General features: G+C 53.4%; 2 protein-coding genes across 2 annotated transcripts; one reads left to right on the top strand and one right to left on the bottom strand.

Annotated features, from left to right (window-relative positions):
• The first annotated feature begins 9,353 nt into the window (after positions 1-9,353).
• On the top strand, positions 9,354-17,065 carry TUBB1 (tubulin beta 1 class VI). The gene is given in 6 exon segments (XM_057312454.1): positions 9,354-10,097; positions 10,582-10,715; positions 13,715-13,823; positions 14,271-14,381; positions 14,493-15,058; positions 15,060-17,065. Coding segments are annotated over 5 exon segments (1,374 nt in total). The 5' UTR covers positions 9,354-10,097; positions 10,582-10,658; the 3' UTR covers positions 15,591-17,065.
• Positions 17,066-19,244: 2,179 nt separating this feature from the next.
• On the bottom strand, positions 19,245-22,759 carry ATP5F1E (ATP synthase F1 subunit epsilon). The gene is made up of 3 exons (XM_026503828.4): positions 22,620-22,759; positions 20,872-20,998; positions 19,245-19,394 (listed from the first exon to the last, which is right to left on the bottom strand). The coding sequence occupies exons 1-2, from the start codon at positions 22,649-22,651 to the stop codon at positions 20,875-20,877; spliced, it is 156 nt and encodes a 51-aa protein (XP_026359613.1). The 5' UTR covers positions 22,652-22,759; the 3' UTR covers positions 19,245-19,394; positions 20,872-20,874.
• Between the last annotated feature and the right edge of the window lie 428 nt (positions 22,760-23,187).

Genomic DNA, 23,187 nt, shown 5'->3' with positions numbered 1-23,187 from the left:
TAAATCATGATTTCCACATTCCAGCTTCCAAAGATGCTTGAAAAGCTTTCCTGCTAACGAAATACGTCATGGGCAAAAGGGGAACCAAAAGCAGAAGTGGGTCCCCCAGGCCTTGGTTTTATGATTTAACAGTGTCTCCCTTCCTCCTGGTCCTCGTGAGCGGCAGTCACCTGAGCAGGGCCACAACATGGCCTCCTTCCTCTCGGAAGACAAGCTCCAGGCCTTGTGTTCTAGGGGCCTCTCGGGCCACGCGCTCCTCAGATGGGCTCCGGCGGCTCTCCTATGAGTAAATGGGCATTCGCCGCCTTCCTGCGGCCCCTCCCTCTGCCCGCGCCAAGCTGGCCATCTGGAATGAAAATGCCCATGGGCTTCCTGCAGTTTCCATGACCACCCTCAGAAGTGCCGAAGTGGGCCCGGGATCCCGGCAGTGCTGACGAGCCTGTGTGGCAGTTCCTGGGAGGGCCAAGCGGGCCACAGGGGCAAAGACCCGGCCCGCTTTACCAGTCCAGAAGTTTCGTCCCTGCTCCTAAAAGGCCATTGCTGAGGCCCCGAAGTGCAGACCTGGGCTTTATCCACTAATGTGTCTGTGACCTTCCTGGAAAGTTGGCTCCTGGTAACCCTTAGTCCCAGTCAGCTCATCACTGGGAGGTGCGAGGGGGGTGGGATGGGGCCGCCACCTGATCCCGCAAGAAAGCACTCAGGTCTGAGCTGGGGTGGGGGAGGGGGTTGGGGGGTGGCATGAGGTGGGCACTAAAACCAGGCCTGTGGAAGTGGGCTTGCCCCAACAGGTGCCCTGGGCCTGGTCTCAGAGCCCTTTCCTCCGCTCTGGGTGTGAGCTATGTGGGACCCGCTTCCGCTTCCACCTCATGTCAACTAAGGGGAGGCAGGACATCCACACGGGGAAAAAAGCCAGTGGCTGACCCTCTCATGTCCCCCGGGTGGGGCCTTCCTGGAAGGTGGACTTCTGGTCCCCGCTAAAGAAAAAGCTAAAAGCTCATCATTGCTTGGGAACAGCCAGAGTGGTGACGATCCCGTGGGTGAAAACTATTGTTGGGGGCCTCCTGTACCCACAGACTGTCAGGGTCCAGACGGCACAAAGGCCAGTCACGTGATTTACAGCAAGGCAAACAGAAGGCCCCGGGGTGGGGAGAACTCACTCAGCACTTCCCCTCTGATGGCTGGGCTGTGAGGTCTGGGGCCACGTCCCTAATATTGGGTGAAAATGTGCTGACTTACAAGTTTTTCCACTGCAGGGGCCGAGGGCAGGTCACCCCAGATGGCCACTTTGGCATGAAGATGACTCTGAGCCGAAGGCAAGGGACACTCTGCGGGCTCAAGAGAGGCTTTTGCCCCTCCCCTGACTCCCAAGAAGAAGCTAGATTGGGAGTCTTTCCCAGAATGAGCGTTATGAGCAGAGATAACTTTTATCTGAGCGACCCATCTGTGTGGTAGGACAGACATCTAGTTACCAAACACCTGGTCTTCTTAGCGCCCTGTGAGCTGCAATCCTGGTCCCCATCCCCTGCATTCCGGAGGTCACATTTGCCTTTGAATGGGGATAGGAATTCTTGCTCGGGACCCCAGTCATACAGCCCTTGGGAGAACTGAAGACGCCCTGGGTGTAGGCGCCTTGTGCTCAGAGGGCCCCGCGCTCAGCCTGGACGCTGGCCTGCACCAGGCCCACATGCTCATTTTGCTCCAGGCCCTGCAAATTCTTTGCTGGGCTTGACTGATCCGTAGGCCTCTCTGGGCTGGGGTCAGACAGAGGGGTGGTCTTTAAAAGTTCCCTGACCCGATTCCAGCATGAGACGTGGGTCCCCTCCCCTTGCCCCCCAAATACCCAGCAATTCTCAGATACCAGCTGGGCGGCTGAGATCTCAGCGCGGTCCTGAGCCTGTCTGGCGCCGGATACCACAGGTTCGGGGCTCGGTCCTACAAGACTGCCCCCCACATCAGAGACCAGTTGAGAGCCCCTCCAATCCATTACAGATTGGAGGTTCCAAACACCCCTTCCTTACGTTCGATTCATTTGCCAGAGCGGCTCACAGAACTCAGGGGGCTACATTTCCCAGGGTATTAAAGGATAAGAATCAGCAGCCAGATCTAGAGATAGACAAGGCGAAGAATGGGGAAAGGGTGTGGAGCTTCCAGGCCCTCTCCAGGTGCCCCCCAGCCCTCGGAGGAGGAGGTCTGGGGGGGAAGGGACTAGAAATTGTAACCCACTAACCACAAGGTGGGCCCTTTGGTTTACCAGCGCCCACCTTGGGTGGGGTCCAAAGTAGCCTCTATTAACCTAATAAGAGACATGTTGGGGCGCCCGGGTGACTCAGTCGGTTGAGGTTGAGCATCAGACTCTTGATCTGAGCTCAGGACTTAATCTCAGGGTCATGAGTTCGAGCCCCACATTGGGCTTCATGTTGGGCGTGGAGCCTATTTAAAAAAGACACAAAACAGCAACAACAAAAACCCCCACCTTTATCGCCCTTAACTGCTTTCAAAATGCCAAGGGTTTGGGGACTTGTGAGCCAGGAACTGTGGACAAAAATCAAACACGTATGAGAACTATATTGTGGTCATCTGAATGACCAAATACGTATTTCTTCTAAATCACCACATTGCAGGTAAGAAGGTCAGGAGCATGGAACCCCGGGGCACGCAGGTGGCAAGGAGGGGCGGGGTGTCCTCAGACTGCTAACAGGTAGGGCCTCCGGAGCCGACCAGCGGCGGCTAACCAGGATTTTCCCCACACAGAAGCAACTCACACTCAGAAAATGAGGGAAAACAGGGCCGGCGGGGGCGGGTGGGGGTGGGGGGAGTCCGGACATTTAAAATCACAACTTTCAAGGCAAGAAGAAGGAAGTGAGGTCTGATGGGATCACCCTGTCTCCTGAGCCCCTGTGATGGCTCAAACCCGAGGACCTCGGGCTCCTTCTCCCTCTGAACTTGGCTGTGGTCAGTGGGTGCCTGTCGGCCTGGCCGACAGCTCTCGGAGCAGGCTGGCTGCGTCCCTCCGGGGGTTACGGGCATGGGGTGGGGGGTTCCTTTCAGTAGAGGTCCCCAAACGTGTTCAGCGCCGGCGGCACACTGCTATCAGCCAAGCGGAGCCCACGTGAGGGCACACGGGCAAACTTGGAAGGCTCCTGGACCACGAGGAAGGACGTGCCAGGCAACCTGCTGGAACCGGCCGCCCCCAGCGCCCGCCCCGCCCCGTGGAATCCACCCTCGGGCCTGCTCTCTTCAGAGCAGAAGCACCGAGCACCAGCTTCTGGGACTCCGAAACCTGACAGCCCAGTCCCTTCCTGACGCCACTCCGCTTGCCCGAGGGCACTTCAAGGATCCTGACTCACCTTCTCCCCTGGCCCGGGCTGGGGAGGCTCAGGGCAGGGCCCCACGCCCAGCTGCCTCCGAGGCCCACACGCCTGTGCCTGGCTCCTGGCCCTGCTGTCTCGGCTCCTCGACGCCGGCAGTGGTGAGCCTGGAGCGGCACCGAGCGTACGTCTGAGAGCTCGGAGGCTCTCCTGGAAGCAAGTTCTCTCCCCGCGAACTGACTCGGTGCCCGAGGCCTGTCTTCCCGGTTGTAACCGGGCCATACCTGCTCCCTGGTGGGGCTTCAAGGCAGAGATGATGACACTCTAGGACACCCACCACTCTGAGAAATGTCTGTCCTCCTTTGATTGTTGGCACAACCCCGCTGAGGTGGAGTCAGAGGCTCACCCCCCATTTTACAGGGGGAAGACAGGCTCCAGAGGGCTCTAGAGACCTGTGGTCAACAGACAGGAGGCCTGTGGGTGGCAGGTGTCAATCCTGTTTTTTCACCCCATAAAGTCTCCTGGCGAACATGTGACCCAATGCCCCAGCACAAAAGCCTATTCGTTTCTAAAATAAGGGTGATTTTCCCCCTCGTTGTGTTGAGGAGCGCGCAGACTCGACAGGCCAGGGCTGGCGCACTCTCGCCACCCAAGGAAGAACACGGGCTGACTTTCCATTTATTGGAAATCCTTCCTCTCCCTCGACTTCTGTGCCATGTCGTTCGGCTCCCACCCGGCAAGCGGCAGACGTTTCCTATTACTCCACATTCCTGAGTTTCGCCACATCCTGGATACGGGCCTTTGTTTTGGTGGGTGCTGACGAGTCGGGCTTTGCGGGGCACCGTGGCTTCCTTGCCGGCCGCAGCCCCTCTCCGTCCACGCTCCTGTCACTTCCCAGACACCTTTGCAGCCAAGGCCTTTCAGAGGAGTAGGGAGGTGCACGCACAGGCTATCCTGCCACTGTCCCCAAATGCCATCAGAGGAGGGTGTAGACCCTCTCCCGGCTGCACACGTCTGCTTGGGAGGAAACGTGGGGTTCCATTTGTGGGGCTGCCCCACCGCAACACCTCCAGAACCCGTCGGGCACAGTCGGGCATGTAACATACAGCCGGCTCAGGAGCGGCCCACGACCAGAGGGCTCTTAGTCATTCACCGGATCACATCAGTTCACTCTCTCTAGTCAGGCGGTTGGCAAATATTTGTTGAGCCCCTAGTTTGTGCCAGACCACTGTCCCAGCCCTGGGGATACAGCAGTGATAAGTCCCACAGGGCAATGCTAGAGACAGGGCGCCCTCTGGGGAGTCTGGTCTGGGACGGTTCTTACAGCCTTCCACAGGGTTGGGATGGAATGATGAGGACATAGCCATGGAAAGTGCTGGACTTTTAAAACAGAAGGAAGAATGTATGCAAAGGCCTTGAAACGCACACACATTGGTAGGCATGACCAGCTGGAAGAAGCCGGTAGGGCAGCAGAGACGGCTGGCCAGGAGGTAGGCAGGGGTGAAGTCACCGGAGAGCCAACAGGGCCCTAAACATCCCTCCCAGCTTCCCAGCTACAGGGACCACAGCTTGGAGCTCTGCAGTCCAGGCCATACTTCCGATACTGCTCCATTCCGCCCACCTCTCCTTCCTTCCCTCCCCAGGTTAGGCCTGCACCTGGCTCTCCTTCGCCCCATCGGAGGTCTGAACAACACCACATCTGCCGTGGCGAGAGGGCTGAGAGGCTTGGTTTTACCCTAGCTGCAGCTAGTTCCCCAGAAAGCAGTGGACGAGGTCTGATTGTTGTTTCATGAGATCCCTTTGCTGATGCCGGGAGGGTGAAATGGAAGGAGGCTGGGGCGGGGGGAGGTGTGTGTGCAGTGGGGGCTCCCACAGTCACAGATGGGAGAGCTGATGGTGACGGGGCAGGGATGCTCCTGGAGACGCAGTGAGAGTGGACCTGTGGGGCCACGTACCTAGGAGGGGGTGCTGGTGGACCGACCCACTTACAGACCAGAGATGAGGAGGAAGGTGAGCTGAGCCGTGCGGACGCCTCGGATGCCCAGCTGGAGGCGGTCTGGCCAGCCTGCTTCTTGACTCCTCGGAGCGTACCCCTCAACGTCAGGGTCCGAAGCCCTGTGACTCTCTCTGGTTCTGCCATATCATCCCAGGATCTGAGCTTGTCCTTTCCCTCCCCAAGCCTCAGACTCCACCGCACGATGGAGAGAATCATCACCTTGCTCAAGAGCGGGCCCGAGGGGGTGGCGTGTGAGAGGTGGCGGAGACCTTGGCAAAGGCCAACGAGAAGGGGGTGGTGCTGTCCTGTCTCTGCATCCAAGGGCTGTAGGGCCCAAACGCCCCACTTCTCCGAGGTCCCTCGAGCCCCCAAATTGTACTCAGCCAATATTTGTTGGGTAAACGAATGGATTCCTGAGACTTAAAACAGAGGTTTCTTGGACAAACACTGGGCTTCAAAAAGTACATATTTTTGTTTGATTTCGGCTCCAGGTACCGAACCATACCCTGCTTATCTCTGTTCCTGCCACTGCACATGGCTTATCAGGACCCGCACACCTTGGGAGATGGGAGAGATGCGGCTGAGAAGGTTAATGTGTCCGCGCGGCTCGACACTCACAGCCGCTCAGGGGCAGTGGTGCGCGCCGCGCGCTTCCTCCTGCAGATCAGAGACGCCACAGCCCGGGATGGGACTCGCAGCGTCCCCGCAGAGGTGGCACGGCGCTCGCGCTCTCCGGGCCCAGCGGCTGGGAAGGAGACGAGGGCAGCCCAGCGGGTCCACGTAGCATTGCAGGGGACAGCGCATTGCAGCGGTGCGGGCGGAGGTCTGACCTCCTCTGTGTCGCCGGGCAGCCCTGCTCAGTGAAAACCAGCGACATCTTCCTCGTTCTCTTCTCCTGTACTTACTTCTTCACCCCCCCCAGAACTTTCCTGTACAGTAAGAGAACAGCGACGGCAGAGTACAAGAAAGTAGAGCTCAGTTCATCTGATGACCTACCCACACGCGCTGACTCACTCATAATGGCCCCTCAGATGTCACTTTCTTGCTAAGACATTTGGAAAAATTTCTGCTTCTGAATCACAAGCAAACACTATAATTCAACAACCTTCTCTGAGTTATTCAAGGAACTTCAATGCACTCAGAGGTGGAAGGATCAGGGGCGGATGGAATCAATGAAATCTCTGAGTACTCTGTTTTTCTCCTAATTATATTTCATTTGCCCAGCGGAGGTGGGGGGGAGCTCCATCTGACCCCGGAGGGCCATCTCCTGGGGGAAGTCTGGAAACAGCCGATTTGGGGTTTCTGGGTGACACTTGGTTTTTCTTATCATCTTAGTTCTGTTCCCATAATAGAGCCAAGTGTCATGCAGGAAAAGGCTCGCTACCACCGCGTCTTCTCATGGACGGTCGGCCACGGCCTGCCAGGGGAGAGAGGGTGTTTCAGCGAAGGGTGGGCCTGGTTGTCCTTCTTCGTCCTCCTGGTGTCCTCGTCGTGCGGCATCACGCCCGCTCAGGGAAGCTCTTGCTCCTGCCCTCTGCCTTCTTGGGCAAAGCTCGCTAAAGCCCTGCCCCGAGCCCTCATTCCCAACCTGCCTTCGCCACGGCCCTTCCTCGTGGGGAGAAAAGGTGTTTTTCACTCATCACAGACGGCCCCCTCTAATCCTTTGCTGCCGTTCAGGGCTGGGGGTCACCTTCAGCTTGGCTGGAGAACAGACCCTGGGGAAGGCCAGCCTCTCAAGGGACAGTTTACCTGCGTTGGGGGAAAGGACCGTTTCTCTTGCTCTGGGAAAGCCCGTACCTCCACCCCTTCTCTGGCTTGTGTTGGCGGTCAGAGGAGAGCTCCTTCTGCAGGAGAGCAGGTCCCTGGGTAAATGAAATGGTGTGGACCTACTACTTGCCCCCCTGCTCTGTCCACACAGTTTCGATCCCAGAGCACAGCCCTCTGGGCCCTCACCCACCGTGGGCACTTGGTTCCTAGGTATTGAATGAATGGCGCTGTCCACACATCTTTCGTTTCCATCCTGCAAAGCCCACGTGAAAAGCACCGCCTGCGAGGGGATGTTGGGGGTTAACCCCGGCGTGCTCTGTCTTTCCCGCAAACCTGGGACTCAGGACCATCATCCCATTCTACAGCTGGGAAAATGCAAGTTTTGGGAGGAGGTGGGCCTCCCTGAGCTGCTGGGGCCGCCAAGCCTCCCTGCCCCGATCTGCCCCGCCCCTCACAGCGGCCAAAGCTCAGCACAGCCGCCCAGACTGAGTCAACACTGCCAGGGAGCCAGGAATCAAAGCAAACAGGGTTCCTCTCCTCTCCACCCCAACTTTTTTTTTTTTTTTTTGCCAACTGCCCCATTAACAGAAAAACCTTTTAAGCGCCCATCTGGAAACCTGGCCTTTTCCCTCCCTGAGCAAACTGAGATGACCAAGAGGAATGTGCTCCAGGGTGGAGGTTTGGCGGGGGGACCCCAACACACTGGATCCTGCTCATACAGCAAAGAATGAACACAGAAAGATTAAAAATGCCCCTTTGGCCCAGCCCAGTGGTCCCCGCGGCGGCCAACACGGGCCCCTTTCAGCAGCCTTGCCAGCCACTGCTTCCCGTAATAGCTCGTGCGGTCGCTCCTTCTACAATCCGGTCCTGACATCCAGCTTTCTTGGAACAGTCTACACTTTCAGCCTAGACCACCTCTTAGGGGCCAGAGAAAAAGTCCTCGGGCACCATGCCCCCACCTCACCCATCAGGACATACTCGTGAATAAATACATTATTGGCTTTAAGAAAAATTGCCATTCCGAGCATGACTGCTCAGACTTGCCCAGCTGTTGGTGTGCACTCAACAAACATTTGCTGAGGCCCTCTCCTGTATCAGGCACTCTGGGGACTCAAAGGTGAAATGACACGGGCTGCTCCCAGGCCAGCGGGGAGAGACAAGGCATGAGGCTGGGTAATTAGCAAACAGCTGCACAGATGGCTGTGAACTATGGTCCTGCACCTGCGGGGGGCTCCCACCTAGGATGCTGCTGCCGGGGATCCTGGGCTCTGCCTTGGAGTTTTGCGGTCACATGAGCAGAGGGAGGGTGGGGAGGGCGGGTGAGGGGTCAGAGGGAAGAGCAAAGGCGCGGGGTGGGGGGTGACTGTCATGCAAGCAGAAAGGTTTATTCTGTGTATATATGTTTTTAACTTGTGAAAAAAATACTGCTCGGTACATGCAAATTTCTTCCTCTTGAATTTATACTTTCTTCTCTTTACCGTTGGGGGTGGCAGGGTTTGGACCAGATCCATCTGTCATCATGTGGTCATTCAGATTGGAGTAGAAAAACATTCCAAACTCAGAGATGTTGCAAGAGTATTAATCTTGTGCTCCGTTTGCAAAGATTCACCAATTGTTAACATTTTGCCACATTTGCTTAACCAGACTCTCGACATTTATCACATTGTTACTGTTCTTGCCCAACTGTTTGCGAGTGAGCTGGGGGCAAGGTGACTCTTGTCCCTGAGTATTTCATACTATCTCTTGAAAACAAGAATTTCCATGTGTGTAACCCGTCCATGATCAAATTCAGGAAATACAACATGGATACAATGTGATTATTCAATCCACACAGCGTGTATTCAAATTTCATAGCTGTCCCGGTAGTTCCCTTACGGCAACATCTGCTCTGGTCGGGTCCCCGACCCAGGGTCATGCGGCGCTCTCGGTCGACACATGGCCCATGAGGTCACTGGACAGTGGAGGACAGGAGCAGCCCTGGGCTGGCACCCACGAGACAAAGTCCTTCTTCCTGCAGGTAACACTCCAGCTCCTTTTACTTTGTTAAGTATTTTCCAGCAAAAAGGACACTACAGAGCAGTCAGTGACTTTCCTGTCCGGATCACTGACCTCCCGTCTCGGGCCTCACCAGGCCTGTGGAAAGTGCACCGGGTTTAGGGCTGCCTGCTGGTCAGTGTGATGACAGGCAGGGCCAGCCCCTCAGCCAAGGTCACCTGTCCGGTCAGAGGCGGGGGAGGGAGCACCAGGGGACTCCGGGTCTGAGTGCCTTTGGTCCTGCCTTTGAGTCCACGTCCTGGGGGCCAGAGTCTGCCACGGGGAGCTTCTCCACCAGCTCAGTGGCTGCCTGCATCTGTCTCCTTCATCTCCTTATCCCTGGCTCCGAATGACTGCCCAGTGCACGGCAGCTCCGGATCTGCAGCTGTTCTGAGAACGGGGGCCTTGGGAGCTTGGCAGACACGGGGGAGAGGCCTGGAGACGCAGGTGCCCACCGGGTGCGGCTGCCTGCTGGCCTGGGCCTTCAGGAGAGAGGTACTGGCCTGGGCAGAAGCTCTACAGTTTCTGGAAGAGCAGAGACTGGCACGTAGGGTGGCAGCAGAGGGCAGGTGGCCACACACCTGTGGACGGCCCAGCATGGAGGGATCGGGAGCCCGGACAGCACCGGCTCTCTGGGGACCAAAGTCTGGCAAAGGGGCTGGAAAGGAAGCGCGGGGCCATGTTGGGAAAGGCCTTGATGGAGAGCCATGGAGTCGAGATGTGTCTCTTGGTAGCGCTTTCCCAAACACTGAAGAATCACAAGTTGCCTTTACAACTTTGACCAAGTTCGAAGGAAGCTTTCTCTTATTATCATTTTACTATTATAAATACTAATTATTTTTTTCCTATTAATATTAAAGTAGACCATGTAAAAATAAAAACTGTCCACCCAAGTTCCCCCAAAGGACCCCTTGGTGCCACCAGGTGCTGTCAGAGTACTCCGTAGGAAACATAGCTGAAGACACGGGAGCCATGGCCACTTCTAAAGCAAGGTAGGGACGTCTCACTGGCTGTGACTATGGTGAGGTCACTTCATGCTCTGGGATAGCGTGGCCTCATCTGTCAAGCGATGGGTTTAGGCAAAGGGTTCCTGATAGTACAACTGGCTTGGTTGGGGAGAGCTCTCTGGAGGTGGTCCGGTCACCCCATGAACTGGGAGCTGTGGCTGGGTTGTCATGTCAGGAGCCCCATCCCCATCACCCGGAGTCCAGAGCCAGTGCCGACACCCAGAGTCCGCCATGGCCAGGCCCACACCTGGCATGAGACCTCTAGGCACTGTGCACAAAGGCAGCGTTTGGTCTTGAACTCTAGGAAGTGACTGGGCAATATTATGTGTTTGGAGAGGAAGAAACACCCCCTTCACCAGGATGACAGGCAGAGAGCAGAAGAGAGTAGAGGCTGGGCCTCTGGGCAGTGGACACACCCTTGGGTCAGTCACACTGGGACCAGCTTGGTCAGCTGGTCCCATCATTGCAGTGACCAGAGTCGTGTTGGGCTCCCAGCAGCCAAGGGCAGCTCTCTCAGAGACCGAGGATTCCGTGAAGACCTTAAGGATGCGTGAAATCGTGCATATTCAGATTGGCCAGTGCGGGAACCAGATCGGAGCCAAGGTAAGGAAAGTTCGAGGACTAGCTTTCCTATGGTCCCTGGGTGTAGCCAACTCAGAAAATACCCTAAGTCAGCAGGGAAGGCAACAAGGTCAGCAGATCGCATGCACTTGCCGAATACCTGGCTTCATTAACCGACGCCCATAGGGAAAGAGACAAGGGAGGTAGTAGAGGCTGAAAGGGTCAATTCATGCTAATTTCACCGCCGCTTATGGGGGAACCCTATTTACTTTCACGACCCTAACAATGAACTTTCATATCTAAAGACAGTAATTTGTCTCAAAAGTGTCCCAAAGTTTGCTGGGCAACTTTTTACACCATATAACTAAGACGTCTTTCCATCCCCTCCCTTGTTTATGCTACAAAGTTTAAAAAGATCCACGTCTGTTCCATTTAGTAAGAACAGGAGACTAAGGGGGTGAACCTAAACATTTTTGGGTGCAGTAGCAGAAATAATTAAAATACACTCTCTGGAATATATACACGAGTGTGTTTCCTTCCCACCTAAATTTTTGTACAAAGTGCCTGGTTCAGTGGCTTACACTCAGAGATGACACAGCCCAACAGGTCTCCAGCCCGGATTTCATCCCTGGCTTTACACACTTGTACTGTGTTAACAGCCAGATTCTGATCGCTCCCTTTGCCATTTTGAAATTACTTCCACTAGGATGAATTGTATTAAAAATGTAATCGCATTGGGGCGCCTGGGTGGCTCAGTTGGTTAAGCATCCGAGGCTTGGTTTGGGCTCAGGTCAGGATCTCGTGGGATGGAGCCCGGGGTGGGCTCTGCACTCAGCAGGGAATCCTCTTGAAAGATCCTCTCCCTCTGCCCCTACCCCCACTCTCTCTCTAAAATAAATACAAATGAATAAATAAATGAATAAATAAAGCTTTAAAATTTTTTAAATTGCATTAAAAGTTAAATTTTTTAAAATTGTGGTAAAACACACACTGTAAAATTTACCATCGCCATCATTTTTAAGTGTACAGTTCAATAGTGTTAAGTATATTCACAGTACTGTGTACCCAATCTCAAAATAATTTTCCTTTTGCAAAACTAAAAACCCTGTCCCCATTAAATACTAACTCTGCATTTCCCCTCCCCCAGACCCTGGCACCCACCCTTCTACTATCTAAGAATTTGAACTCTTTTTAAAAAAACATTTTTAGGGGCACCTGGGTGGTGCAGTCGTGAAGCGTCTGCCTTCGGCTCAGGGCGTGATCCCAGAGTTCTGGGATCGAGTCCTACATCGGGCTCCTCTGCTAGGAGCCTGCTTCTTCCTCTCCCACTCCCCCTACTTGTGTTCCCTCTCTGGCTGGCTGTCTCTCTCTGTCAAATAAATAAATAAAATCTTTAAAAAAAATAAAAATAAAAAAATTATTAAAAAACATATTTATTTATTTATTTATTTATTTATTTAGAGAGTGTGAATGGGAGGTGGTGGGGGGGAGAGGCAGCGGGAGAGGGAGAGAGACTCTCTAGCAGGCTCCACGCCCAGCACAGCGTTCAACTAAGGGCTTGATCCCACGACCCTGAGATCATGACCCTGAACAGAAATCGAGAGTCAAATGCCCAACCGACTCAGCCACCCAGGGACCCCTGAATTTGACCTCTTCTAGGGACCACATAGACGTGACATCACATGGTATCTGCCCTTGTGCGTCTGGCTTGTGTCCCTGAGCATTATGTCCTCAAAGGCTCAACCACGTTGCGGCCCGTGTCCGAAGCTCCTTCCTTTTCATGACTGAGCATAGGTTGTTTCCAACTTGGAGCTGTTGTGAATAACGCAGCTATAAAAAACTAGTCTTTTAATGCAGGTGTTTAAAACCTGGGGCAAAGAATATTACTGCTTGAAGAGAAGTCGCCGACTCTCCATGCCACGGTGATGAGAGCTCCGAAGCAGAACACAGGGAGAAGCGGGAGGCACCAGCTCCGCGCTCTGAAGCGGGAAGATAATCTGGAGGGAGGCGCGGGAGAGGAAGTGCAGGTTCAGATAGGGTCTCAGCTCTTCCTCCAGCGTTGTGCTGTCTGGCGCTTAAAGCCCCGGCGACCGCTTATTATTTGGGGCCATAAGAACTGTAAGAGACGTTTAGTTTGTGGTGATATAGAACTTAAATTTATTTATTCTTTCAGACTCTGAACAGTGCTGGTAATTTACTATAAAACAGAGTCTGGTTAATGAGACCACGGCCAGAGCAGAGCCATCACTTATAAGATATGGCTGGGAAAACACCCTTGGGGATTTTAACATAAATGAATATATTTTCATTGCACTTGAATATGTCCTTCTCTAGGGCAATGAAAGGGGCCATCTCACTAACTGTTTCCATATTAAGAGCTCTGCACACAGCTATATTAATAAATACTGTATGTGTGATTGAAAGTGTCATATGTTTCAAATAGTTACAAGAGCTGTGCACAATCTTGAATCGTGTGCATACCTGACCATGAAAAATGCACACGGCTAAGAGCTGGGCCTGGATGTCCTAGTTAGGGGCTTTTTGGAAAACTGCATGAAAATAAATCCCCAAGTGAGGGAGATATTATTGTGAAATCAGATAAGAATTCAGTCTATTTTCATTTAATGGGATCTATACTTTACTAGCTCGAAGCACCAGAAGGTGAAATTCGAGCTACCCGGTCTGATGCGAATTGTAAAAGGACAGCTTTAATGTATACCACGGCCTCTATTTAATAGGAGCAAAATCCAATTTAATATTTTATGTGTTGGCATTTTATTTAAGGCATTCAGGTGGGTATAAAACACAGTCTTCATATTCATGTTTAATGGAAGCAAGAGCAAATTTCGCTGCGGAGCGGGCACTGACAGAAAGGGCCTAAAGGCACGTCTAGGAAAGGGGGCGGCCAGACAGACCCCTCCGGGCAGGCCCCGCAGCACTCCCCTCCTGTCCCTCTGGCCAGTCTGCTGGCTCACGGTACCTACCCCCTGCCCTTTTCTGGGGTCCCTCTGTACACTGGCCTCCTCTCTTGCTGCTTTCAGTTCTGGGAGGTGATTGGCGAGGAGCACGGGATCGACTCGGCCGGGGGCTACTGCGGGGACTGTGCGTTGCAGCTGGAAAGGATCAGCGTGTACTACAACGAGGCCCACGGTAGGACGCTGTGCTCCGGTGGCGATGCCCACCCGCCCCGGGAGCACGGTCAGGGTGATGTCCAGGCAGCGCAGCGGGATCCCGAGACTGGCGGGTCCCCAAGTCCCCTCTAGGGCAACGGCTCCAGAAGAAGGCGCTGAGTGGGGTCACGTGTCTTAACCCCCAGCTGCTCGAGCACCAGCTTTCTAGCTTAGTTCTTAAATGAACTTCCTGTAGGGGGCGGGATCTCTGTCATGGGCCAGACGACAAAACACAGAAAATGATGGATAACGTATTTGGAAGGTATTTTATAGATTTGTGCACTTGTTGGGGTCAAGGATATCATTTCAAATATCTTTCTTCTAGAAATACCTTTCTCCTGACGGGTATCACAAGGTTCCATTTTGATGAAACATTAACTTTTAGAAAAACAGCAGTTTGCTGACTTCTTCCTATTTTTCTACACAGGTAAGAAATATGTGCCCCGGGCGCTGCTGGTGGACCTGGAGCCCGGGACGATGGATAGCATCCGATCCGGCAAATTGGGAGCTCTCTTTCATCCGGACAGCTTCATCTACGGTAGGTTCTCCTGCAAGGGGGTCCCGGGACGAGGTGAGGGCGCCTCCTAGTGGTGCCCCGTCTGCCCCGCCCCCACCCGGGCAGCCCGGTAAGCGGCCTCCCTCTGCACAGGGAACTCCGGCGCTGGCAACAACTGGGCCAAGGGCCACTACACGGAGGGCGCCGAGCTGGCCGAGAGCGTGCTGGACGCCGTGCGCAGCGCCAGCGAGGCGTGCGACTGCCTGCAGGGCTTCCAGCTGGTGCACTCGCTGGGCGGCGGCACGGGCGCGGGCATGGGCACGCTGCTGCTGAGCAGGATCCGCGAGGACTTCCCCGACCGCATCCTGAACGCCTTCAGCGTCCTGCCCTCGCCCAAGGTGTCCGACACGGTGGTGGAGCCCTACAACGCCGTGCTGTCCCTGCAGCACCTGGCGCAGCACGCCGACGCCTGCTTCTGCATCGACAACGAGGCGCTCTACGACATCTGCTTCCGCACGCTCAAGCTGGCCGCGCCCAGCTACGGCGACCTCAACCACCTGGTGTCGCTGACCATGAGCGGCATCACCACGTCCCTGCGCTTCCCGGGCCAGCTCAACGCCGACCTGCGCAAGCTGGCCGTGAACATGGTGCCCTTCCCGCGCCTGCACTTCTTCACGCCCGGCTTCGCGCCGCTCACCAGCCGCGACGGCCGCCAGTACCCGCGCGCTCACGGTGGCCGAGCTCACGCAGCAGGTGTTCGACGCGCGCAACGCCATGGCCGCCTGCGACCCGCGCCGCGGCCGCTACCTGACCGTGGCCTGCATCTTCCGGGGCCGCATGTCCACCAAGGAGGTGGACGAGCAGATGCTCGGCGTGCAGAGCCGGCACAGCGGCTGCTTCGTGGAGTGGATCCCCAACAACGTCAAGGTGGCCGTGTGTGACATCCCGCCGCCGGGGCTGAGCATGGCCGCCACCTTCATCGGCAACAGCACGGCGGTGCAGGAGCTGTTCGGCCGCGTGGCGGAGCACTTCTCGGCCATGTTCCGGAGGAGGGCGTTCGTGCACTGGTACACCAGCGAGGGCATGGACGTGGGCGAGTTTGCCGAGGCCGAGAGCAACATCCACGACCTGGTGTCCGAGTACCAGCAACTGCAGGACGCCAGGGCGGTTCAGGAGGAGGATGGAGTGGGCGTGGGGGAGGCCGAAATGGAGCCGGAAGACGGGCCGCTCGAACCCCGCGGGGCCGTGTGAGGTTGGCCGCAGCCCACACCCCGCAGCCGTCCCGCCGGCTTCCCACCCGGCGCACCGCAGCCACCGGGGTCCGCACGCACGCACGCACACACACACGCGCGAATGCGGGGGCCTTCCGCTGGCACTCGCTAACTCCAGACGTCGATATTCACTGCACTCTATTAACTGGTTTTTAACAGCAAAGCGAATTTGTCTTGAAGCACACCTCCTTTGTTTGACAATGTTGATCGGGTAGTTACTGCACGCACAGCGCTGGGCCGGGCATCAGGACCACGCGTGCGCAGTGTGCACAGCCACCGCGGCTGACTCCCCTCCCCACCCTTTCGTGGCAGCGACGAGCGCCCTGGAGCCTAGCTTGGCACCCTTGCTAAGAGTCATGCCCCGGGTTGTGTCGTGTGCGCTGCCCAGCATCCTACCTCCTGGTGCTCGCCGGCCTCCCGAAAAGCCAGGTGACTAATTGGTACGTGGGGTGCTGTGCAGCCGAGGCAAGTGTGAGTCAGCGTCCACTAGTGAATCGTGTGGACCTTGTGTGCACGTCAGCGTACTAACTGGAAAGGGAAAAAGGGAGAAAAAAAAGTGGCAGTGCTTTTCACCAAAATACCTGGCCAACCGCCCCCCCCCCCCCCCAACGCCGGGCAAAAGTCACCAACCCCAATCCTCTGATCTTCATTTTAACATAGATGTTTAGATTCTTAGGGGTGTTGCATTCTGGGAATTCATTAATCACCATCTTCGGTCTTCCTTGTAAAGGCTGTTTCAAAATGCCCTTTTCACTTTCATTCAGTAAACACCTTCTGAAAGCCTCGGTAGCCTCTGCTCTTTCAGAAAGGGCACCCGGTGCGCTGGGCGCGCTGGGCAACCATTCAAATGCAGGAATTCGGCCACCGCCGTGTCCTTCCTCCTCAAGGAGGACGTTGTCTTATTAGGGAACTTTTATAGTTCAAATTAATTTGCAGAAGTTGCCATAAATGTTTGCATGATGACACAGCTTTGACCATTACCTGAGTTTAATCTGCTCACATTACAACAGGACCAAATACACAGGAGTGTCATCAAATCATCCATAACTTTTTAATTACAGTTTACCTATTTCTGACATACCGCACGGTAATCCCTTCCAGGGCCATAAGGGTCTTAACGGCCTTCTAGAATTACCACTGAGCTCTTCTATTTGATCCATGGGTAGCCGCAGTGGGAAGAGCCTCCGACACTCCCTGCAGGAAATATTTACTTGCAGGCAACTAGGTTCTCTCCGACTAGTGTTTGTAATCGGCGGTCAGGTAGCAGGCGGATGGATGCCGCGGCGGCTCAGTCTGAGAAATGTCCCTCCTTCACGTAGGCATTGTGACCAGTAACGAAGTATGTAGGGAAAGAAAATGAGGTCCTGCTGTCGGCATCGTGACAAGCCTTCTATTTACAACACTGAAAAAACTTTTAAACACTTTCTACTTGTGGCTCAAGCACTAAAAACAAAAGCAGATTTATTAAGAAAATGTACATATATATATATGTATATATATATATATACTCTCAGTTTGAGGTTCCTAACTTCTCAGAGGCTAAAAAGACTTACGACCTTTGATGTTACAAGAATTTATACACGATTCCACTAGCACTTTCCTTCTCAAATCTAAAAAGGCAAAATCAAATAGATACAAGGAAGGATACAGATCTAAATTAAAAAAAAAAACCTGCTGATTTCTATTACTGTCAAGATTTTTGTTTGCTCAATAGTAATCATTAAAGTACAAGGAAATTCAATTTTAAATGGCTAAATTGCTTTATTTCAGACTAAATAAATTCCTTTTCTTGGAGCCTAACCGCCCAGACTGATTAATTTGAGTAGTTAAAAATATTTCAAAATGTATCTCACCATCCTCTTTTGTATGGTAGAAATAGATTAAACACACACACACACACACACACACACACACAAACCCACTAGAAACCAAAAGAAATCTGTCCCCTCAGATTTTGAGGAGCCTATTCCTTTAGCAGTATGGTTGCCATGGCGACACTGGTCTCAGAGACAGAGACATGGGATCAGAATTTCAGAGCTTGTCCGGTTCCTTCACTTCACACCCAAGAACCCCGCGTGAGCAGAGATTAACGACTCCCTCAGAAATCACTCAACTAGTTAGTAAAATACCCACAGCCAGGTCTGATCAGGGTCCCCCGGCCGTCTGGATACAGCAGACTGCCCAGCAGGCCTGGACACCGGAAGTTTACTTTATTTCCTAGCAGTTCAGGATTTTTAATCACAGAGAAAGAGGCTCAAAGAATCCTTGCTGGGCAGTAAACCTGTCTTTTATTCAGTTGCTTTACCCCTTTCCCTATCACCAGCGCTGACCCTAAGTCTCACCTTAAATACCCCATCTGCCATCCTCACTGGTGACTTCTCTCTAGTTACCTGGCTGCAAAGAATTCAGCCCTTTGCCCATTGGCTTTGTTCCTCTATGAAAGAGGCCGGACAGCCTCGAGATTCATAGATTCCTATCCCTGTAATGAAAGATGCTTCCTAGTACCTTGATTTTGGGGACCGAGGTCCTGACAACCTTGATGCTCTGACTTTAGAACAGCAGACCGGCCCAGGCAAAGAGCTCTCAGCGGCCCTCACGTGGCTACTGCCCAGTGGCCCGGCTCTCACACTCCATCCAGGAGCACCTCCTTGCCTGTCCTGGGCCAAGAATTAAATAAAACCTACATACAGGTCAAGTGTCCCGGGGCAGGAAATCGCCTGCAGAAGGCCGAGAACAAAGGCATTCTCTTGGGCGCCTCCTCGGCACTGCTCAGTGGCCCCCAGAACTTATTGTTAGCTTAAGTACCACGGGGAGAACTGGTCCAGGCATAGAGGCTGAACCGTGTTTCAAAATTTCCTGTTCAAATTTCTTTCTCTGTTCTCCAAAACCGTTCAGATCAAGCAGTTTAACTCTGCAGTGGGTGTTTTACTCAGCCCAGTGCTTCCAAGTTTCAAAGGAAGATAAAAACAAAACACTTGCAACGTGTCTTCACGCCTGAGCATTTAATGAAGCAGTGAGTCACTGCAAACCCCGTGGAGCAGCTGCCATGCTCGTGCCCGGGGCCTACAGGCAAGAGTCCTAAAGACTGAACTTCAGTCGGCCCTCGACTCCATGAGCAAGGTACTGAACGGCGCGGCCCCATCGCCCATGGGGAGTGCTCCCAGGACAGAGATTCATTTACAAAACAACGTGAAGCACATTTCTTGCTGAAATTCCGACATTAGTGGTTGTCTCCACAGGTTTTACGTGTACAAAAAAATGAAGACCACAATCTAGTATTTTTTTCCTTCTAATCTATGCTTTTAGTAATTATTGTCATTTAGGCAAATGGCTAAGCCGGCTGCGCGGGAGAACCAGGACAGCAGGTAATAAGCCATCCGCCACTCGGCCGTGACTTCTGCAATTCAAAGATAAGGGACAGTGAGAGCCTCAACAAGAGGCTAATTTTGTCAATTGATATGAAAAAGAGAACTTTCTATCCTGCAACATTTAAAACATCTTTTGTCTCCCTCTGCTCACTAGATGTTAAACCTGCTTCCCCCACCTTAAGACACCGTAGTCCCTAAGGTCCTAATCCTGCAGGTGTGGACAGTTCCTATGAGAAACAGTCCAAAGGAAAACAAAAACCAACAGCAAGAGTGAACCATACTTCGATTTATTGGCATTGTCAATCTAGAACAAGACAGGGATATTTTTCCATGCACGGAGATCGTTTGCAAACTGCCGTAACATGTACCCACATCTTCACCGCAGAAAATGCAGCATTTGAAGCTTTAGTCAGGGTCTAGGAGGAGAGAAGAAAATGCAACAGTTGCTAGTCCTTTGTGTTTTCTTAAAAATCCAGCATGAACACGGGCAATGACTTCCTTGTCACGAACTGTATAACTTTGGCGTCACTTCACATGGCTGATGCTGACCCTTGGCTCTTGGCTGTAAAAACTGCTGGTTCAGGTGCATGGCCTTAGCTGAACAGGAACTTCCCTTCTAAGTAGAACCAAGTACTCCCTGGGCAACAAAAAAACTACTCTCCCTTTAAAAAGATACTAAAAGCCCCCTGGGCTCAAGGGCTGGGAGCATCCCCTGCAGGACATATAGAGAGCAGCTGTGTTTTGTTTACTGGGGCTGGACACTATACTTCCTGACCCCAAGGACATCACAAGGTCAAGGGAGTTCGATGCTGAGTTTGGCTCGGCTCTGCTGCAGAGGCTCAGTGATTTTCTCAGCTAGCCCATTGTTAAAACAAAACAACCCAACATAAAACCAGGTCTCATTACTTAGAATTATGAGATGAGACAGAGAGCCCCTAGAAAAAGGGCTACATTCAAAACATCGCATCTCCAGACTCATAATAAAATATTTACTAATTCAAAATGGAAATGAAAAGTGCTTAGGGGAGACAGCTCCAGTAAGTAAAATTGCTCATAACCACGAGCTGCCAAAGGATTCATACTGATCACACTTCCTTGCCACTGCAGGTCTGACGCCTTTTTTTAAAGCAAAACAAGAAAATTAAATCTGAAAACATCTCTCTGGTTATTTGCCTTGCTTATCTTTGAAATAACAATGTCAAGAAAGAGGCTTAGAGATCAGATCACTTTAGTAGTTGGGAGCCAAGAGTCAGAACTTATCAACTGTACAAAACGGTCTTTTATTGCACAGGATGTAACTCTACATGGCTCACATCTCTGGATAAGTAAAATGAACCAGATCCTCCGAAAGATCATAAATTTAGCAAAAAGCAGTTGTCCCTGCAGGGTCTTGCAGATGTTACTGCTTGATAAAATCGCAGGACCCTTGCCTGCGCTTGCAGCCCTCGTGTTCAGGAAGCAGTCATTTGTGAGAACAGTAGCAGATGTGGGGGAAATGAAGACGTAAAGAACTGCAATTTGTCATGCCCCTGAGCTGTTACGTAACTCCGACAGCAATTACACAAAGTGGGGAGTTTATCCTTCAAATTATTTGATGTTGTGCAGACAAATGAAACAGGTTTAATTAAAATAAGACGGCTCTCTACCTAAGCACTGCTAAATGAGCTAAAAATCAATGTGCCAATTACTTCTACTTGTCAGGGCCCGAAACGAGATTCTTTTATGATGCCACAGGACTCCTATCACCTGTATGCTTCAAATTACTACCCACTAACCAACATATGAATGTACTGATTGACCAAAAAATGGACAGAATTCAAAACTAAAATTACTTTGTTTTGAAAGTGCTCTAAGAACTTAAGATGCAAGTCTTCTAACCAATCAGTAACTTACAGATTATTCCTTTTTCACTTTCACAATTTTTACGGTGCTGCCGGAAGTCTTCTCAGCATTTGCTTTGAACTCTGCCTTCAGTGCCTCTCTCACTGCCTTTGCACAGATCTGGGAGTATCGGATGTAGCTGGAGGAAATGAAAGATGATACAAAGTTAATTATCAATGATCCAGCCAGACTGGTCGTGCTACTATTGTTTTTTTCTTCCTATGCTTTTAATTTTGGTTTGATTGTACATTATTGTGGAACTGGATTTAAAATGACTAGTGCCAAAAGCAATCCACACGGAGAAAAAGTCCAGAAAGAAATGTACCAGAATCTTAACTGGTATTAGGATGGGTAATCTTTGCTTTTTCCTCTTTTGTACCATCCTAATACATGCTAATTTAAAATAAAAGATTCATAGTGATTTTTAAAAATCCCACAGCACAAGAAATAGACCAAAGTGTTCTTACGAGAGACTATAAGTGATGTTTTCCCTCATTTCTCTAAAAATTTTTTCCTTACACTATTCTTACAAAGTAAATACATACAATTAAGAGAAAAAACTATTTTGAATTCAACAATTCTTCCTGATTATTTAAAGGTTTTCTTGAGAATATTGGATTTTGTTTCCCAAGTCTGCCACTGAAGACACTTCCCAATCAAGGTTTCTAAATGAAACCTTGCAGAACATCCTTAGTTCTAACAAAATATCTAACAGCCTGCTTCCTGTTTGGTAGATGGACTCCCATCAACATCTTATTTTCCAAAAAATGTCAGCTCACTTTTTACACTTTTTGAAAACAGGAAGGGGGGGGAGTGCTGCTGTCTATTTTCTCATGTTTCAGATTTGTTTTTTTGGGCCAGAGGCAGGCGTTCCATGCCTCCTAGGGTGCTGACTAATTGGGTTGACCTTCAAGGCTGCTCAAGCTTTTCCGCTACTTTATCCACCTGTAGACACAAGAGAATAAAACAGAAGGATAATGATGCCTGCCCACTGATGGCTGGGAGGAGAGAAAAAGCAGGGGCTGCCACTCCTGTCACTGAGCAGGTGCTTAGGAAATGGTCCCTGTTACTGGGGCCGCAGACCTGCCAACTGGACAAAACTGTGCTTGACCTCACAAGGCGGGAACCCTGGGGCTGCTCAGCCGTCCCAGTCAGGTGCCCCCCCAGAGGGGGCTACTTGTAGTCAAGTCACAAGGGGTGCCCCGCCCCGCACCAAGGTGCATGGCCCAGTGGGTACACGAAGCCACCAGGCGTGAGGGCGGCGCCCACGGCTCCTCCGTCACTGGAGGTCGTGTCTTCCGACGGGTTCCACACGTGAGCTTCCCGAGGGCCCCCACTGCCCTCTGTGCCGTGCACCGAGGGCCTGCTCCCCTTTTACCGGGAAGGCAGCCCTACAGCGACGGGAGTCAGTGTGCAATAAAAACACGTGTGTGCTGGACACGAACGCCCGCGGTGCGGGCTGGGGTCACACTCCGAGGGCCCTGTCCCGAGCCCCGACGGGGGAGCGGGGCGAGGACCCTGCACTCAGCCGCTGCGGACCGCGCGGCGGGGGCCCGGCTACATCCCGAAGGCGGGGGCACCGCAGGTGCTCGGCCCGCCGCCCACGCGCCGCGCACTCGAGGCGCCTCCTCCCTCCCCCCCGGCCGTGAGCCGCCATCTTGGGGCCGCGCTCCCCCGGCCCCGACCCCCGCCGCGCGCGGTGTGACCTCCGACCCCGGGCCGCGCCGCTGGCTCCCCGCACCCCCGAGGCGCGGGTCTACCTGAGTCCAGCCTGTCGCCAATACGCCACCATGATGTCGCGAGGGTTGGCGCGTCGAGTCGAATCGCGAGGACGCCTCAATGTCGGCTCGGCGCACGGCCCAGCGGCAGGAAGGTCAGCCCTGGGAACCGGAAGAGGCGGGACTCCGGACCTGCCAATCTCACCGCCTCTTGCCCCGCCCGGCCTCCCGAGCAGCCCCTGCTGCCCCGCCGCGGAATCCCCCCCGACGCCGGGAGCCAATGGGGGCGGGCGGCCGGGGCCTCGGGTGCCAATCCCCGGGCGGGCCGGCGGGCCGCGCCCACCGATTGGCTCCGCGGGCGCCCCGAGCGTGTGCCCCGCGGGCTTCCGTAGTACCCCGGTGGGGCGGCGGGGCCGCGGGGGCCGCCGGGGTCCGCGCCGGGCAGAGGCCCACCTTCAGCCTGGGGTCACGGCGCCGCACCCCGGCGTCGGCGTGGAGCACTTCGCCCCCTCCCCCGGGGGGCGGTGGGCAAAAGGGAACCCGGCCCGTACAGCGCGCAGGCCTCCGGGCCACCCGCGACCGGCGACGGCCTGGGCTAGACGGCCGGGCC

Source organism: Ursus arctos, unplaced genomic scaffold, assembly GCF_023065955.2.
Source record: "Ursus arctos isolate Adak ecotype North America unplaced genomic scaffold, UrsArc2.0 scaffold_16, whole genome shotgun sequence".
In the NCBI taxonomy this organism is placed as follows: domain Eukaryota; kingdom Metazoa; phylum Chordata; class Mammalia; order Carnivora; family Ursidae; genus Ursus; species Ursus arctos.
The sequence above is the reverse complement of the archived record's forward strand: the minus strand, read 5'-3'. Positions and strand labels throughout refer to the sequence as shown.